Source organism: Poecilia formosa, unplaced genomic scaffold (genome assembly GCF_000485575.1).
Source record: "Poecilia formosa unplaced genomic scaffold, Poecilia_formosa-5.1.2 Scaffold195, whole genome shotgun sequence".
NCBI classification, from domain to species: domain Eukaryota; kingdom Metazoa; phylum Chordata; class Actinopteri; order Cyprinodontiformes; family Poeciliidae; genus Poecilia; species Poecilia formosa.
Window position 1 is genome coordinate 31,071 of NW_006800134.1, and position 19,768 is coordinate 50,838.

Sequence of the window (19,768 nt, forward strand, 5' to 3'; positions counted from 1 at the left end):
AAACTCAAAAATTTTGAGATTAATATCAGAAATTTTCTAAAAAAAAAAAAAAAGGGAATTTCTGAGTTTGAAGCATTGCTGATTTTCACCAAATAACCTGGAAATTTAGAGAATAATCTAGAACTTTTTGATTAAAAAAATATTCAATTTCTGAGTTTGAAAAGTCAAAAATATCAGCAAAGAATCAGAAATCTGGAGAATAATCTCAGAAATTTCCAAGTTTCAAAAGTTGAACGTTTTAAACTTTTTAAACTCATTTTAATGTATGTTCTAAAAAAAGATTGCGATTAATCTAAAAATTTCTGTACTACAAAATTTTTGTCGTAGTACAGACATTTCCTAGAAATTGATTGATCAAAAGATTTCTGAGTGCTTTGGTGGAAATGTAGTCTTAAATTCTTTTTATCAACAATGGCCCGTCATAGTACAGATATATTTTGTAACAGTTATGCAGAAATACTTGCTGCACCTGAATGTCCTTGAGGGCACAGCCCCCAGTGATTGCATTATTCACTCGCCGGATCAAAGGTCCTTTATGGCTTAGTAGCTGGAGTTTGCCCAGACACCAGTCAGTGAGAGGCAGGCGGACTGTGAACACTGCACAACTTTCCCTCCACGCCTAAACACCAAAATCCAAGCGTCATGGATCACGTCTACGATCACGTCTACGATCAAGTTGAGCACCGTGGCGGAGCTGACAGCCCCGACCAACAACCCAGGTATGAGAACCTAGGTGAGGGAATGAACCATCTGTACAGCGAGGTGCAGGTCCACGCCCCGGAGGGGGGCGAGCGCAGCTCCCCGGAATACATGGAGATCAAGGACGGTGGCAAACGCAGCAACTCGTCGTCGTCCTCCTCCTCCTCGTCCTCTTCCTCGTCCTCCAGCGACGACGAGGGAGACGGGGGAGACCTGACGGATGAGCAACATGTTGTGGCGACGATGGACCTGCCGCCCGAGCCAGAAGTGGAACGGGTGAACGGAGAGGAGCATGACAGCTCCCGGCGCTCATCAACCTCCTCTCACGCCTCCTCTTCCTCATCCTCCTCCTCGTCCTCCTCCCACCACGGGGACCCCTGCGATGACCCTCCAATCGACAGCAACATTCAGGATGAGGATAATGCCCTGGACGGGTTGCTGATGTCTTACACCCATCCCAACACCATCCCAGAGACGAAGGAGTCTGTGGACTACAGCCTTAAAACTCTGGAGAATGTCAGTCTGGATGGCAGCAGTGCGGCCTCGGCTGACCCCAATGAGCCCAAGGTCTCCCTCTTTGTCAAGGTAAGAATTTGATTTTATAAACTTTAAAAACAAGGTTGAGTCAGGTCACTAACTCCAAGCTATGTCGAAGGAGGGCGTGAAGTGCATTCTTTTACTTTAAGTAACTCTTGCCAGAGGCGACCCTAAGTTGTGTGAGGCCCTGGGCAAAAATCTGATTGGGGACCCGCTTCTGGTTAAGCTCATTGTCTAACAGCCACCAGAGGAAGACTGACGTCTCCTTTATATGAGCCACACAGTCAAAGTTCATTTGTAAAGTTATTTTACAAATGACATAAACGGCTTTGCATGTATTAAAACCTGTTTTTTATTAGTTTTATTCTCTGTGGGTCTGTTTCAATACATAAAACTTAAGCTTTGTCTACACTGAACTTCAGAAAAACATTGTCATCTGTGACTTAACTAAAATACAATTAACAAAGGCATCACTCAGTCTTGGGACTTTGTGAGACATGGTAATATAAAGCTTTGTTTGTTGGCTTTTTGTCATCAGCATAAGCTGATGCCTTGTTTTTGGCCGAGGAACTTTAGCATTTAGCTTTGAGGTACTCTGTAATTTCAGTTATAAAATTTCAGGAACAGTTTTCTAAGTCTTGAAATAATTTTCTTTAAGCAAGATACTGTAAAATTGTTCTGATATTTACTGACATACAACAGAAACTAATGGAGGTTGTCTGTTACTTGTGGCCGTCAATTTGAAAGGTACCATAGATTGAAAGCATGGAAAAATGAGGCAGTGTAAAAATTGGGCAGTTAGTATTCACCATAACATTATTTTATTTATGCACTGATTTACTGTAAACATTTTGAATGGCGTTTTTAAAATGATCAGATATGTCAGCCCATGCAGCCTCATATTCTGCTTACACTTATGTTCAATAGAATATAAACAGGTTTTAAATTAATTGTAACAAGAACTGCACCTTCCATAAAAGTAAATGCTCCTGATATGGGTATTAAATTTTTTAAACAGCCAAAGTTTAACTTCATAATATACATTTTACAATTCGATGACTATATAGCCCTAAATTTACAAGTTTTCATTGATGGTGTTGACATTAACATGGCCAAAGGTCTTTCAATAAAGGCATGTATTGCATATTTCTCTAAATCATCACAAGCTTGACATTGCATAAAGTAATGAAATGCATTGCTAGCAGTGAATGCCTACAAAGTAGTAGGAAGCTTATTTTTAGCTACACTTTTATACACGGTTTTAGTGTGAGAGCCTGACTAATAAAAGCTTACAGCAAAACATAATATAATTAAAACTATTTATCAGATTGAACGTGCAGGGATACTTATAGAACATGTTATGTAAGCTGTGGCTTTTCTGAGGCAGAACCTTTTAAGTCGTGTAATACTTAACTCATTCACAGTAAAAGACCACAGTAACCAAAGGTGAACTCTAGGCCAGCTCAGATCCTCCTGTGTCTTCGTTGATTTACTGATAGCTGTGGAGTGGAGCCATCAGCTACTGCAGGACTGAAAACTTCCCATCAATAGGAAATATTAAAGTCACTCTTTATGCCAGAATGGGTTTTGGCAACAGTAAGCAAAAGTATTCGCACGTCTTGAACGTATTTATTATGGGCTTCCACCTCAAGCTTTGATGTATTTTGTTGGGATTGCAGATGGTCGAATGCTGAATGAAAATGATTGTTTTCAAAGTGTCTTAAATAAAATAAATGTTGGAAGAATGTCACGTAAATGGGGATTCGGCCCCCTTGAATCAAGTCCTTTGCACATGTAAATACAGAAATCTTTGCCCATTGTTCCTTCCAAAACAACTCAGTCTCATTCAGATTGAATGGAGAGCATCTGTGACCATGAGTGTTTAAGTCTTGGTACAGATTCTCAGCTGGACTTAACTCTGGACTTATACTGGGTCATGACTGACTTCAAGCAACTTCTCTGCTGAAGAAGCGCATCCCCACAGGGTCATGCTGAATACCTCCATGTTTCACTGTGGAAATTACATAAAGTTGCAATAAAATGGAAGTTTATAGTTGCAACCTGGATAAATGTGAAAAACTTGAAGGGTAAACACTTTTCTATCAATTTAGCAAATATTTCGGGTTGTGTTTTTGTGTGCATACCAGATATATCGCCAATACTTTAAAAGGACTATCTGACCTTGGCTGGTCTACAAACCATTTCTTGATAAGATTCCCATTCATATGCACAAACACAACGGGACACGCACTGACCTAGAGGTGTGCAGGGTTCAGCTTCATACTGACGTACCCTTCGTTTCATTGGGGAAGGTCTAACTTCCGGTGTGAACACCGACAGAAGGCGAACATGCATCCCTAAACCAAGTCTTTCACAGTTTTAATCCACCTGGTGGAACGTTGTGTAAAATTGACTCTAATCTTGGTTTATAGTCTGTTTGCTATTCACTGCCTATAAAAAGAAAAACACCTCATAAAAATGTAAACTGTTTCAGATAAAATTTTAAAACACCCCAAAAAGCATGCTGAAAGTTCACTTTGATAAGCCGAGTTAAAAGCAAGTCGAGATGGATATACCTTTAGCTCATACACAGCGCTGTCGAGCACATTTACAGTGACAGCTGATAAAGGCACAAACTGACATCAGGTCAGAACTACAAGTTATCTCAGAATCATGATAAACGGTGACCATAGTTCACCGTGGTAACGACCCACCTATCCGAGTTTATCAACACCGAACGTTTAGAATACGAGCTCGATAAAAGCGCCAAGTTTTGGCTAGTAAATGTTATATGTTGGTGTTGTTATATCACAATTATAATAATCACCGACCAATAAATCGTCATGGAGACTGACGAGGTCCACTGTCCGTTGCCCTCCCGTCTGAGAAACTCCAAGATGCGTGTGTGGATTTTCCAGCGGTTTAATCATCAACGGCTGCTATAAATTAACCCCAGCTCCGCTATAAAACTAGGGAGGATAGTTAGGACATCGCCTGTTTTTTGTTTTTTTTTGCTGACAACGTTGCGTGACTCATCCCCTTCAACGGAGCTTATAAGAGTTATCTGAGAGACATTTCCGCAGCAGCCGTTGTGTTTTTAAACGCAGTAATTTCTCTTGGTAATAGTGAGAAGACGATTCTCCAGCGGACACATCCGGGCTTTGACGCATTCATGGTGTGTCGTTTTACGAGGTTTCTGTAAACTTGAAAGAACAATGCTACTAGTCGTGGAGGGGTTAAATCAAGAGAGAACATTAAACAGCCTCCTTCACCTTGGCTCCGGAAAGACACAAACACCTGTTACTGTTTGATTCTGCTGGTGAATGATTAGCCCAACAAGTGAGGCTTTGAGCTTCCCTTTGTCTAAGAACATGCATAACGACACAGAGTCTAAGAAAAGATTTCAGTATAAACTCATCACTTTAGATTCAAGTGTTAGCTTAGTGAAAAGTATTTTCTTCCCTACATGTATATTCCCTTTTGCTGTTTTTTTAAAGTCAAGCTTATTTTTTCCAGACCATCCAACTAATTTTAATATTAGACATAGATAATAGTAATACCAAAATGGTAAGACTACAGCAATGACCTAAGAGAAGCAAAAATGTCTGCAGTCAGTCTGAGAAAGATGGTAATTTCCAAAAAACTATTTAATGGAGTTGCCACTCTTCAGCCACAGTTCAGAAAAAGACAGAGATATGGTGCTATGGAAAACTTTCTGGAAGACAGTCTTTTTTTTATTATTTTTTATTTTTTTTCCAAGAAGATCCAGCATAACTTAAATTCCAAAATTTTAACAAATGTTTGGAACAATTGCCTTTAAAAATATGAGACCAAAGTAGAGATGCCAAACAAGCATGGTGGAGGGTTGAACATTCTGGCTTATTTTTCAGCCAAATGATGTTTTAGTCACTGAGCTTTTTTTAAACTGTTCTTCAGTCAAATATTCAGTCCAACAGTCAAAACTTTGACAAATTAGGATCGTAGAACAGGACAATGATCCCAAACCCATAAACAGATCTACTGCAGAGTCGCTGAAAAACAGAACCAAGGTTTTGCAAAGTCCCAGTCAAAGTCCAGACCTCACCCTGATTAAAATGCTGTCCACGGATGAATCCCTGAAAGTAAAGACGTGAGGCTATGATGAAGGGTTAAAGAATACAACAGTTTCTGGCTACTGCTCTTGTTCTCCAACATACTGAAATATTGATGCTTTCAGAGACATAATTTTACAACTCTGAAAAGTCACAATAGGTTTTATTATATGCCAACATCTAGGTCACTAGTCAATTCTTGGAAGGACGATTATTATTATTATTATTTTTTTTTTTTTACCAAAACTGTAAATCTATGTTCAGCAAACATTGTTTGGTAGTTGTCAGTTTGCATGCAGTGACCTTAAAATCCCATTAGATCTGCTGAAAAGAACATCTACCTAAATGCTGCTATCAACTAAGGCTTAATTTGGATAATAGAAAAACCTTTTCCAATAATTTTGTATCATGTTCACCATATATAAGTTTTCATTTGGGGACCTTTTAATATTTCCCTTCTGAAATGAGTCATTTTCAGAGTCTCAGACCTTCCTCTTCCTATAAACTGGGTGGTACTGCGTGCATTTGTGTCAGCCAGGAGAGGGAGCTGTGCTATAAATAGAGGGTTCAGATTCTACTTCCTTCACATCTGTCTTTCGTTTTATGCTTTCCAAGGTGACGGGAATGTTTTCTTCCAGCTCGGATAGATCTGTCAGAACCTTGTAAGCCAGACACGTTGCAGCCCAGTTCCTTTTGCAGCGCCATACGGTTTGTATGCAAATTATTCCTACTTCCCGCCTTCAGAGACCAAATCAGACATCAGTGAGCCACTGAGGAGTTGTCTCCGCTGCTGCTGGTGATCACATAAAACCTGCCGGAGCAGACGCATGTGGACCATGAATTAAATATGAATGCTGCCGCTCCTGTGCTCGAGGAATAAAAATAAATAAATAAAAATAACCAACAGAGTGACAGGCATGAAAATTCAAAGTGGCATAAGTATGACTGTATTTTTTGGGGGGGGGAAATCATTTTGCCTGAATATGTAGAAATCAACACAGGCTTTTTTTTCCATCTTGTTATTTTTTTTTTTTTTTGACAAATGAAAGCCATCAGACTAAATAACCCTGTGGAAATATAAAAAAAAATATGAGGTTTTTAAACAGATGGATTCTGAAAATAGGAGATAAGATGTGCTTTATTTGTGAGGGTTTTGCCGGTGAGGATGGAAGAGAGAGATGGGGCTCCACCCCCTGGTATGGTAAGGCCTGACACCTGTTCAGCACTCTGTGTCGATGAGCCGTGCCTCTGCTCTTCATCTGAATCTAAATCAGGGCGCGGGGCTTTACACCCAGCACCTGGACTGTCACGACGATTAGGGAAATTTACTTTCAGAGGGACCAAACTGAGGTGGAGGGCCTCGGATTAAAGAGCTGCTCAGGTTGAGAGAAGAAAAAGAAAAATAGAAGAAGAGAGAGTGAGATCACGGCTGGAGTAAAGGAATCCTTCCAGAGAGGATGTCTTCTATGGAGGATGTAAACCTCAAATGACGAGACAAACTTAAAAGGACGGAAAAACAAAACAAAGAGCAAGACAGCATGTCCACAAACAGCCAAGACAGAGAACCTGACATAGAACTTTTTGTGAAGGTAAGACAGAGAAACGGGGTCGGGGATTTTCTGACGTTTTGATGAAGTTTGGGTGAGCACAGCAGCAGAGTTTCAGCCGTTAACGCCGCGACCCCGGTGTGATACGGAAAGCTGAGGTAACCCAATAGTGGAGGTAGAGTTTCAGCAGCAGCAGGATTACCGTGACAGCGTTTCTGAAGCTGCTGATGCTGGGAGGCTCGTGCTGGCCTCTGCACTGGTTCCCAATACCGAAGGAGAACTTTGGCTTCAGGGGGAAATGTGTTATATAAGTAGCTTCTCTAAAGCATTACAAAATGTTAATGTTGTATGTAGTGGTATTGGAAATAGAAGAAGTCAGTTTATCATTCGGCTCTTCGTCTTTTTAGACAATAATCGTCTGAAAATGGAGAAAATATTTCACCAATTATATCATTGATTTGTTTCAGTAAACTAAATATGTTTATAGAAATCCAAACTTCGCAACTTGTGTAATTTTTGTCCTGCACTAGCTTACCTTAAACAACTACGGTCCATAATTTCTGATCTGCTAGAGGATAATGGAAAATCTTACATATAAATCTGTTTAGAGAAAAGAGTTTCCAAAGCAGCTGTCATTCTAATATTAGTCGGTTCATCATGTGCCCTCTGAGAGGTGACCCAGATGGACAGGGGGCTGTCCTGGGATGTCCTGGTTATAAATCTGAAAACTGAGACACAAGCACCCCTGGAGTCGCAGGTTCTGTATTTTTTGATAACTAGAGAGGGACCTGGAAAAAATGGACTGTGAAAATTCAATCACAGTCAAAGCCCTTATTCGTTATGTTGATTTAATGAAAAAGGGTTAGGTTGTGTTTCTAACCAAAAGAAGAAGAATGTTAGTAGTGTTTAAAGAACACCAAGGGAGCATTTGTAGACTACTATCAACATAACATAGTATGTATTGACTAATGCCTATTGAGGGACAGTAAACGTACCAGTGAATGAATGAGGAGCACTTTGCTGCCACCTAGTGGTCAGGTTTAGGTCTAATTTAATGAATTTTCTGTTCTATGTTATTTTTAACAGGTTCTACTGAATTTATAATCTGTTTAACAGGAAAAACACAAAATGATCTATTTTTATGTAATTGCAATTCAATTCAGGCATAAGGTCAAAAAATATTAAACCAAGTTTAATGATCACATATTCTCAAAAACTGTTTAAAAGAAGCATCGTTTAACTTTTATGATAATTATGACAAAGGCAATGGATATATCATTATCATAATTAGGATTTATTTAGAACAATCACAGATAATAAGCAGAAAACAGACTTGTTGAAGTGTGCTACATTCACATTAAGTCTTCCATGAACAGGACAGAAAGAGAAACCCATAAACCCTTTTTAATAACATTAGTATATTTTATTTTTTGATTATTTGAAAATATTGGATAAAAGTCAAATAATATTTTATTGGCTGTATAAAATTGTATGCAGGCCTGTCGATGTTGAATTTATGACCAATTCTTTGGTCAACATAACATAGCTAGCATTAGCATGCTAAATACTCAACAGGTAAAATGCTAATAAAATTGCTAGCATAGAATCCCCTTTTTTAGTGTAAATGCAACTCAACGGGACAAACTTATATTTGCATTATTAAACAGAAACATTTTACCATTTTACTTTTATTCATGTGGAAGAGCCTCTGTAAAGTCAGAGTGTTGCACGGTTGTAAAACGATAAGACTCTTTTTCTACAACCAACCAAACTGGGTCATGACTCAATGTTGGATTAAAACTAGCATCTGGGTTAAATCCATCACTCAGCAGTTGTTTTGCATGCAATGACTAAATAAAGTGCAGGAATTCATGATTGTCATGTTGGAAACATTTGGAGGAATTAGGGTCTACTGTGCTAAATTCATAAAACCTTCACTGAAGTTCTGTTTTCAAAAAAGCTGCTGCATTTATTAGCTTCAAATAAGCTGACAACTCACTGGCTTCACGCGTTCCTCGGACTACCAGGTCTTCCCACATGGCGGTTATTTTCCGCCACTTTCTAGATGTTGATTGACTATTATCTGCTGTATGTGTATTGTGTTACCTCCATGCAAGCGAGCCCAGCCGTAACAATACACACAGGCAGCCCTGAGAGCATCAATGGATTGTTGAACATCCAGTTGACTCAGCTGCTTTTAGCCTGGGGCTTCAGTTTTCTGGTCTCAGTGCTGTGTAGACATAAGCACATGTAGGTATGTAAACACTGCACACGCCTCATTCTTCTGATGCACAGTGGCTTGCTGAAGTTTTCCTTCATTTTCTTTCCGCAAACTTGTATTTTATGGAGATCTTATCCAATAAACAAACACAATGGAGCACATTGTGACTCGTTGCAAAACAGAAAGGTCAGGTCAGGACAAATATCAAAAACATTTATAGTTCAGTTAGATGGATTCAGGTGTAGAATAATTGTGAGGTGTGATTTTCACTCTTAAATTAAAAAAATTGTATAAAAGTCATACAAACAAATACAATAAGGTTTGATTATTCTTTCCTTTATGAGTCTGTCATAGCTGGAGATACGTTTTCAAAAAATATACAGGAAATATTCTGCTGTTTTGATTTTGATGTCTTCTGTTTAACAAGGTGAAGGTATAATAATCTTAACCTACACTTTTTTCGGTAGGTTAAGATTATTGTGTTCTTGCCATTGACAGGAAATTAAATATTATCTAGTTTTGTCTTGTGTTTCTTACAGTATTTTCCTTTTTTGACTTGTGTGTGGAAAAGTAGAAAAATAAACTGCAGGATTCATTTTCCAAGGTGCTGTAACACATCATGCTCTTTTCGGTTAAAAACAAAGGTTCAAGGAACTTTAATTACCAGATCATTAATGCGCTGAATGATGGAGACTGGCTTCAAACACTAACCCAAGGGTCATTGCTCCTATTCTCTGGGTGGTGGCGGCTCAGATCCTGCTCCACGCGCCCCAGCGGCCGGTGAACCTGGAGATGCAATCGATATGTTCAATTCAACCGATCCACTGGATCAGGTGTCAGTGATGGTGCTCTGCATGCCGACACAGGATATCTCAGCATGTACACACATGGAAAATGAAGAGGAAATGCTTCCATGTTGCTCTCAAAAAGACAACACACGACAGCCTCTGTCCTCATTTGACTGATTAAGAAATATAAGATAAACATCTACAAAAAGTTTGTCATGGTTTTGTCTGATAGCTGGAGTACATCGTGATATTTTGCAGGTTTTTATGCATTTTACATCTAATCTCTAGAACATTACAATGAAAAGACCTCATATTAACCGACATACATTTACAATATGATTAATTCTATATGAGCAGTATAAATGTAGATAGCTTGTCATAGTACTATTCCCCTCATGGAAATGCTGCCAATCCGGGTCATTCTATTTCATTAATCTTCTGTATGAAGCTCACACAACCTCTTCTACCCTCAAATTTTCTATGGGATTGAGATCAGAACTTTGTGATGGTCCCTCCAAAACATTGAGTTTAAATTCTTTAAACAGTATTTTAAAGAATTGAGTTTAAATCCATTGAGTTTAAATTCTTTAAACAGTATTTTAAAGAATTGAGTTTAAATCCATTGAGTTTAAATTCTGCCACCTCCTTGTACCCAAGTTTTAACCACCTGGCTGATGCCTTGAGATGATATTTTAATATTTACACACAATGTTCTTCCCCTAACATCTTTTTTGTGTAGTGCACCAACACGATGCTGCCACCCCTGTGCTTCACAGTTGGGATGGTGTTCTTGGTTTTGCAAGTTTCTCCCTTTTTGCTTCAAATCTATTCATAATCATCAAGACCACAAAAAAGAGGTCTCCAAGAATCAAGTCCATTTCCCTGTGTCCATTTGCAATCTTTAATATTTTTTTCCATGTTTCTGTTTGTGTTCTTCTTTCTGACTGACTGGCCTTTGGACCCAAGACAGTACAGAACTTGTTTCACGTTAGATAATGACACTTTTACCAACTTACATCTTCACAAGGTATTCTACTTAAGTTCTGGAGTAGAAGCTGTATGTAGTTCATGTTGGTACGTACATATTCCAGTAGACTATTGTGAGAGGCTTGTGGGTCAGAATAAAAAATGTTTGACCCAAGTCACAACGTGTTGAAGCCATTGTAATTAGCTAATAACATAGAAACTTCAAATGTAATCCACTGGCCTGACTGACCATTGTGTCTGTGTGCAGGCAGGAAGTGATGGAGAAAGCATCGGCAACTGTCCTTTTTCCCAGCGTCTCTTCATGATCCTCTGGCTCAAAGGAGTGGTCTTCAATGTCACAACTGTTGACCTCAAGAGGTGAAGAAAGAGCTACTCGCTTCGCACTTTGTGCTACTATCGGTTTTTATGTGACGGCTTGTTGTCCCTGTGTCCTCTGCAGAAAGCCAGAAGATCTGCAGAAGCTGGCTCCGGGGACGCACCCCCCTTTCCTAACCTTCGACGGTGAAGTCAGGACCGACATCAACAAGATCGAGGAGTTTCTTGAGGAAGTTCTCTGCCCTCCAAAGTAATTCACATGGAAAGCTTTACAACACCATGTGTGTTTTATCAGACTGCACACCGCCTGCTTTTGGTTAGATTTATGACAACTTCGTGTTGTTTTTGAAGGAGCAGGAAGCCGTTTAGTCGAGTAAGGGATGGCTAGCTTTGATGAAAGCTGACATTTTCTGATAAAACTGTTATTTCGGGGGTTCTGTTGATGTTTATATGCCATAGATACCATTAAATCCAGTGACTAGAAATCTCAACTATCCATATTCAAAGCTCTATCCCACATGTTTAATGATATTTAACCAAAAGCTAAGATGGGTTTATTGGGTTCTATTAATGTCTCTTAAAATGTCTTCAAAGTCAGACTGAGAACGCCAGATTACCTAATTCTTCTTTTATTGCCTGTAAAGTTTTTTTTTTATGTTTTAAATGGACCCTAGTGTGCAAACGCCAAACGAGGTGGGATGCCAGTTCAGTGCGGTTCTGTAACGTGTTTTAAATTCGGTGCTAAGCTCCAGTCCAGGTGTTAATTCCATCCAGATGCTTTGGTCTGACTGTACCTTCCGGCCCACTCCCCATGCCCGTTCAGGTATCCCAAACTGGCTGCCAGGCACAGAGAGTCTAATACAGCTGGAAACGACATCTTTGCCAAGTTCTCAGCCTTCATCAAGAACACCAAAGCCGAGGCCAATGCCGGTAGGGAGATCATTCTCTGCCATATACCTGTACATATGCTTTTACATCTGCAGCTTTACACAGTTAAAACAGCAGTTTTTATTATGTTTCGCCACTAGAGCGCAGCAAAGCTCAACTTTTCAGGCTTTAACTTAGATCCTCTCATTTACTTTGCTGCCATCTAGTGGGGATTTTTGAACACACAAGTCACAACACATAAGTCACAACTTATCAGCGTGCGTGATGATGAGTGTTTTTGATTTGTGCATTTCAGCTCTAGAGAAAGGTCTAACCAAAGCCCTGAAGAAGCTTGATGATTACCTCACGAGCCCCCTGCCTGAAGAGATTGACGCAAACAGCATGGAGGAAGAAAAGGCCTCCAAACGGCTGTTCCTGGATGGGAATGAACTCACCCTGGCAGACTGCAACCTGCTGCCCAAGCTGCATATAGTGAAGGTAGGTTAAGGTTTCTAAATGACCTGGAACTGGGGCAGATAATGGGAACAGTCGCTGCGTGTACAGCTAGTTTTCAGTACAGTAGTGTGTACATTTTTAAGCCACTATTCTTGTTATGAATTTAAATTTGAACATATATAAACACACTTCACACTTAACAAATAAATCTTTTATTGGAGTAGTGTGATCTGACATTAACGATGTAAAAAAAATTGCATTTTTATTCTCAGTTTAGAGTGTAGTTTCATAAGATTGGAGGATGTGAAGGTTTATTTATGGCAACTAATCTCTTTGGAATACTGGCCACTTTATTAGAGACAAGTACACTACAGGATAAAATTGTGGAAGTCAAGTAAGTTCCACAGATTTCGGCATGTCTTTAAAAGTTGCCTTTCGATATACCTCTATGTTACTAGAAAACCGGTGCAAAAATGCTTACAGAAGAAAAGAAGGGTTTAGTTGTATTGCCTGTTGCACGGCCAAGTCATAACTTATAATACAAAAATATAATATAAAAATTATAACTTTTTCAGTGTTAAAAAAAAAGTACAAAACATGCTTTTTGTATTTCTGCCATTCTGTCGTTATAGGTTGAAGAGCTTACTTTGCCAAAAGCAAAGTTTAAACAGGAAAAAAAAAACAAAAAAAACAACACACCAGATAACACTAAGAATGTATTATAAGTTTATTTTTTATGTTATAGCCATGTTAACTTTGTACCTCAACAAGTCAGGTTCATCCTTGGATAAATTTAACAAATGTCTGAATACATCACCCTCATCTGTTTGAACAATTAAATACAAATATCATCACTAGAAGAATGTTTAGCCACCATACTGTTTGGGAAGGAGATGGGTTCACAGACATGAGTGTGTTTTAGTGTGAAATGTGCAAATGAACTGTAAGACAAAAGCAATGGACTGACAAAAAAATGCTAACTGAAGTTTGTCATAGTGAAATGAGTCCTGTATCAACACGCGCTGTAAGCCCACTCAGTGAGGAAGAAGCCATTGTTCCATAAGTAGCATAAAATAACAGTTTGCATATCACTTGAGGACAAAAACCTTAAAAAGATATCTCCTGTGGCCTAATGAAACTAAAATTGAAGTTGACTGTTGTTACACTTGAAGAATAAGAGGGAAACTAAACAGAAGGCATTATGAGAAGAGAACATTATTCCAAAAAGAAAAAAAAAAATTAGGCTCGCATCTCATACCAAGGCTTGCACACATTACGGCCTTGATGTTAGTCGCAAAGGCAATTTAGAGGTAGAGATAAAAAGGTGTGTGTAAGCAACAAATCTGCAAACCTGGGCCAAAATGTCAGCAACTGATCTTGTGGAAGGATACCCAAAATGTTTGATCAAGTCAGTTTAAAGCACTGTTTAAATTATGTCTTTTAATGTTGTTTATGTGAATATTTGATGTCAACTGAACATACTAAATTAAGATGTGATTTCTTAATATAACCTTAAGAAGGTTAGGGACTAAAGAAATGGCTAGCTACTAACAACGCTTTGCTTTTGTCCTAGATCGTCGCGAAGAAGTACCGCAACTACGAGATCCCATCAGAAATGACAGGCGTGTGGCGGTATCTGGAAAACGCCGACTCGCGCGAAGAGTTCACCAACACCTGCGCTGCAGACGCCGAGATCGAGAACGCCTACAGGGACGTGGCGAGGAGACTGGCCAAATAGCTCACCAACCCCCATCCTGAGCACCAACGCAATAAACTAGCAACACACACAACATCCATAAGCAAAGAGAAAAACAAAATTTACAGTACTCAGCATATTCTTCGTGCGACACTCTGCAGAAACATAAGATCTTTGTCTTTTTCAACTCCAGATGTGATGGATTGCAATAATTCAGCGCTCCCTGTACTTAAACGGTATTTCAATCACATCGGCAGACATGGAAAAACAGAAGCGGAGCAGAAGATAAATCGAACCCTATTTAGCTTGACCCAAAGCCAGCTTTTAGTCGGCTCTGCTGTGAAACTTCTGACAAAACTCTTTTCACTCAAACGTGATTGTGTCTGTCCTTATACGTTCCTCGTAAGACAAAGCCCTCTTTCATACGTCCTCCACAGCACGGCCAAAACATTTTACTAGCTGCCGATGTCAAGGTTGTTGGCTTTATTTATTCCCGAGCCCACAGAAGTCTAGCCTGACTCCTGTGTTTATTATCGAGCTCCGGCTCCCGGGGAGAGACACCTTGTTTCATCTGTGATGGATGATTAACGCCCAAAGCTTTCTGAACGCAACAGCTCCAATTCTCAGTTTTCAATCGTCCGTCATTCCTTTTTTTTTTTCCCTTCAGTGCTGCTTCATTAATTCTTGGGGTTTGTTTTTATTTTTAGCTTATGAGTGTCTTGAGATTCCCATCCTACTCTTGAAAGATTTAATGACATTTAATGAACAAACTTGCCCACATCAGGGCTTTTAGAGAATAAAATTTTAAATTTTATGCCTTTTGTTGAATAAAAAAAAAAATAATGAAAAAAATCTGAAACACAAGCCATTGTGATTGATGGACTCATTGGGATTAAATGCATTGCAGCAAGGAGTTAAAGCCTGTAGTTTTTCTCCCCACTTGTTAAAAATCCACTTCAGGTATTGATTTTGTCTCGAGTTACCTCATGATACTATAAATGGAGGTACTATTTATTCAGCGGCCCAATCAGGTCTGATTAGGTAGAGCCATTAGTGGCGCGATGAAAACCATCTTCCAGACCAGTTCCGTACTGGTCAGCAGCCCTGCCCTGCAGCTCCACACTCTGATGAGTCCATCAACATCCACTGCTTAAAAAGTTCAGGTTTAGGAGTCTCAGTGTCCACATAGAGGAGAGAGGAAACTTGTCTTGGGGGCTTGCTGTTTTTGGCTTGCTGTAACGTTTGTGACTATAGCGAGACTTCCTCGAAGAGCCATAAGGCTTTTGTATGGTTTGGACAAACACATGATGTGAAACCGGAGCTTGATGACTGAGAGAGTTGCTCACAGCGAAGCTCTGCAAATAAATCAATATTTTCACAGATCTGCTTCTGCCTTTTCTTTTCTTTTCTTTTCCTTTCTTGCATGGCGATCGCGAGGTTGTCACCAGGACGAGAGGGTCTCCTGGGGCGATTGCAAACGTGCTGCAAAGGGTTAAGCGCGCCCGACCGACTGAGCTGATCAAATCCAGCGGTGCAGGTTTGTTTCTCTATCCATAACAGAGAGAGAGTGATGACCGCTGACAGGCTTAAATAGAGGCTTCCATGCCAGGGATCAAACGCCATCCTTCTTCTCCACTCTCTCATTAAGACGGAAAAGCCGAGCGCCGCCATCCGATCCGTCTCCATTTTTCCTCAAAGGAGTCTAAAACTTGAAAGATCTGCGCCTGTCGGATTTACAATGGTGGGCGAGCGGTGTTTACCGAGACGCCGGCGTGCCAGAAACAACAGTCAAAGAAAATAAATGGAGCCTGCCGAGTGTTTCCACAGGGGTAAGGAAATATGGAGCAAGACTTGTGCCTTGCTGTTTGGTAATTAGTACCTAAACATCGCTGTCCTTGGATCCCATCGCTCACATTCAACATTTCTCCAGGCTGGATAATATACAGTGGAGCATTAACGTCAAACACGTCTGGTCGTTGGGGCCTGGCAAGCCACATTAATCTGTTATTACACTCCCAAGTGGATCGACCAGTTGCTGGCCTTGGCTTGGCCACCGTATGGGCTGACAGGGAGTCACACACTGCACTTTTATGGCTACATTTAGTAAACCTTTTCAACTCGGGCATAAATTGTGTAAACGGACTCCCTCTTTGAGACCTCTGCTGATTAAAACAAACTGGCGTGCCTGACATTTGAAGACCCACCAGAAACAACCCTGTGATCCAATTAAAGGCCAGACTTATAGTTGCAGAAGTACAGCTGCTTAACCCGCTAGAAGAGCAAGTTGGATCTCAGAGCTGGTTGTTTCAGCTATTGCACCTAGAGCAGATGTTTCTTACACCCATTTCAATGGGGTTTACATGCACTAAAAATATTGTCGTGCTATCCAGAAAATTTGTTTTTCTTTTTAAAGTTGATTGAAATGATCTCTTATCTACACTGCCTTCTAAAAGTATTCTCACCCCCTTGAAATGTTTCACATTTTCTCTTGTTACAACCACTTTATTATTATGAATATTATTAACCTTTATTTCACCAAGAAAATCCCATTGACATTAAAAATCGCTTTTACAAGAAAATACTTTCCAAGCACACAAAGTTTACAGAGCATTTAAAGCAAAACTGTACAAGCTAGCATCGGCACAAATAAATTAGTTAAAAGACTCCTCAATTGAAACATAGGGCAAGAACAGCCTTAGAAACATTTAGTGACAAACAGCAACTTTGGATTCATGCATTTCCACAACTGGTTCCAAGAAGATGGAGCAGAAAACTGAAAATATTTATTTCCAAGTTCTGTTCGGACTTTAGGCACCTGAAAGTTGGAGTAAGTTCTCACAAAGAGGAGAATATCCTCCGGTGGACTTTCTGTTTATGTAGGCCAACAAATACCAAGAAAGAAGGTACAGTACGGCCTTAAACAAATAAAAAATAAGCCACAAACTTCTGTTGGATTTTAGGTGATAAAGCAGAGCTAGGCCTTACAACTTTGGTTTTGCATAACTATGGTTAAAAGTTGCCACCAATACCTCCTCTGAAGGTTGATGTGATCGAGGCATCAGAAAGTAGTGCGTCATTTTTCATACATTTGTACTCCTGCTTGTTTCATTTCAGCCAACTGGTTCCAAGATCACTTAATTAGTAAACTACGGCCACCCGTAGTTCAACATTCTCATTCTCTTAACAAGACCGTTACACAACAATAGTGTCTTCAATCAGAGGCTTCTTCAGCTTGGCTGTAACACAGTCTGCTACAGGAGACTCTTCCTGTCAACAGCCATCAGCATCTATAACAACTCTTTGAAGGAAATTACATGATATGAGATCCGATATTTGATGTTCCTAGCTACAAAAGGCATGAGTCTGGACCATGTTCATCTTTTGTTAGGATAGAGACCCTAATTACATAACCAGAAATCCAATAGAATGGTTTAATCAAAGCAGATGTTACGACTGCCCAGTCAAAGTCCAGACCAACCACTAAGCACTAACCCTTTAATTAATCTGGCAGATTTAGGTTTATGGTAATCTTTTCATTTTGCCAACATGTTTCTTCTGACATAATTTTACAGGTTTGGACCAACCTCAATCTGACAGATAATCTGTAGTGAGATAATGATTAGGGTAATGGTATGGAGACTTTCAAACCCCACCAGAGATTTGAATCATCATAAATACAAGTGGAGACATGACATAGTCGGTCAGTAACCATAAACAAGAGTGTCATTGATAAAATCCCATTACATTTTTTTTTGATTACTGATTATTAAGAAGCGTTAAGCTCATTTTGGCTTCCATTTTTGGAACCACCTTTCGATTCCGACAGGAGGCGAGTCTCTCCATCCACATACACACTTTTGTTGTCATTCCCCCACGTTTACTTTGTGCACCGATAGCGGTGCACAAAGTAAAAGTAGCTGATAACTGAAACTCATACAGAACTCAATATGGTACCCTATTCTTCACAGAACCCAATAACATAACACAATATAACATCATTAACATCACCAGCTTACCTGCAACTCAAAATAGCGTAGTTTAGTGTGGTAAACAGGGCTCACGGCCATCTTAGAAACAGTCTTCTCTTTCTGTCTGATAACGCGATATTTCCCTGAGAGCGCCGTTTCTCCCTTGACCTCTTCATCATTGATGAAGCGACACTGACCCCTACTGGCGAATTACTGATATAGTTGCCAAAACAATGACAGGTGATGAATAACGGCATAATCTGGTTTATAACCAAAATGAACTAATCTTTGTGCTCTAAATCCAAAAAAACACAGTTAGTAAAGAACATATAAGTCACAAAACAATATAAATTTACATAAAGTATTATGTTAATGTGGCCGATGTGCCACATTAGCGAAAAATTTCTGCGTTGAATGAAAAATAACTTTAAGTATAATAAACCAATAATATTGAGCTTAACAGTTAATCTAACTGAGAATTCCTGTTGAGATACTCTGTAAATTTTGCAGTCATACACCACAAAAGTTTTCAGCTGTAAGGGTGGCAAAATGCACACCACACTTCCCAGATTTCTGTCCGTAAAAATCTTTGAAAACTATTTATTCTTTTTTGCTCCACTTCACAATTATGCACTAATATTGTGATTTTGTGATTTTGACTTTCTCATTAAAACTACAATAAAATAGCTGAAGGTGTGAATACTTTTGCAAGGCACTATACAATGCAACACATATGCATCTGTCAATTGAGTTCAGTTCAACAAAATTCAGTTCAGCTCAAATCAGTTCATTTCACTCAATTTTAGTGTGCTTCAATTCAGTTCAGTCCATTAAACTGAATTTCTTTCACTCAATTCAATGCAATTGTGTTTGCTTCTATTCAAATGACTGAGCTTTTTTTTTAAAGGAATACTTTTCATTGATACTTTTTATTATGTCAGTTAATATGAATGTCATTTACAAAAATCATTTTCTCTTTTGGAGGGGTGAAGGATTAAAAATAATATATACTTTTTTATTTCAAAAATGTGTTAATTTATAATAATAATAATAATAATAATAATAATAATAATAATAATAATTAGTTCAGAATTATGAAATAAAACCCCAGGTTAAGAAAAAAGAAGTACACAACGAGACTATTAAAGACAGCACAGAGTCAACTCAGTTTTTCCTTTCTCTAGTTTCCGGATTCATTCCCCCGGCCGGTCTCCTGTTATTCTGTGTTCTCCTTTAGTAAGACAGTCTGTCCTCTGACATCCCCCATCAGCCACCACCAGCTCCCTGGGATCAGCCTCAACCTGCGCGTGGGAGGAGGAAGAGTCTAATCAGGTCGCAGGATGTTTAAAAAGAAAAACACGGGCTGCACAAGACACGTCATCGTCTCCTCCAGTGAGACAGAGAGCATCTCGGAGAGTATCGGGTTCTCGGTAGGTCCTCCACCCCCTCCGCCACCCTCCATCTTCAGACGTTTGAGTGGCTTTGTGGTGAAGCTTGATGGGGATTATTGATCTGCCCGGCGCGCGCCTGCGGTTTCGGCTAAAGACTGACGACTTCACCAGAGCGGATTTTTTTTTTTTTTTTTTTTTTTTTTTT

General features: G+C 39.4%; 2 protein-coding genes across 4 annotated transcripts in view; one reads left to right on the top strand and one right to left on the bottom strand.

Moving 5' to 3' along the window:
* The window catches only part of hmgn3 (high mobility group nucleosomal binding domain 3), a 36,738-nt gene extending 27,634 nt beyond the window's left edge, over positions 1 to 9,104 (bottom strand). The window contains exon 1 of one of the 2 annotated variants that reach the window (XM_016678930.1): positions 8,981 to 9,104. In XM_016678930.1, the coding sequence (XP_016534416.1) occupies positions 8,981 to 9,052 (72 nt within the window). In that variant the 5' untranslated portion in view covers positions 9,053 to 9,104. The remainder of the gene's footprint in view (positions 1 to 8,980) is intronic. The other variant, XM_016678929.1, reaches the window with a different exon arrangement.
* On the top strand, positions 570 to 15,586 carry LOC103148023 (chloride intracellular channel protein 5-like). 2 transcript variants are annotated; one of them, XM_007566615.2, is made up of 6 exons: positions 570 to 1,284; positions 11,118 to 11,227; positions 11,310 to 11,435; positions 12,009 to 12,115; positions 12,369 to 12,550; positions 14,082 to 15,586. In XM_007566615.2, the coding sequence occupies exons 1-6, from the start codon at positions 643 to 645 to the stop codon at positions 14,244 to 14,246; spliced, it is 1,332 nt and encodes a 443-aa protein (XP_007566677.1). In that variant the 5' UTR covers positions 570 to 642; the 3' UTR covers positions 14,247 to 15,586. The 2 variants fall into 2 exon arrangements, with proteins under 2 accessions (XP_007566677.1, XP_007566678.1); XM_007566616.2 differs by lacking the exon at positions 570 to 1,284 and adding an exon at positions 6,548 to 6,916.
* Positions 15,587 to 19,768: the final 4,182 nt, after the last annotated feature.

Bases quoted from the DNA above. Each gene is read 5' to 3' on its own strand.
- LOC103148023 (XM_007566615.2), top strand. From the start codon at position 643: ATGGATCACGTCTACGATCACGTCTACGATCAAGTTGAGCACCGTGGC. The intron at 11,228-11,309 runs GTGAAGAAAGAG...TGTCCTCTGCAG, and splicing joins ACAACTGTTGACCTCAAGAG to AAAGCCAGAAGATCTGCAGA. The intron at 12,551-14,081 runs GTAGGTTAAGGT...CTTTTGTCCTAG, and splicing joins CCAAGCTGCATATAGTGAAG to ATCGTCGCGAAGAAGTACCG.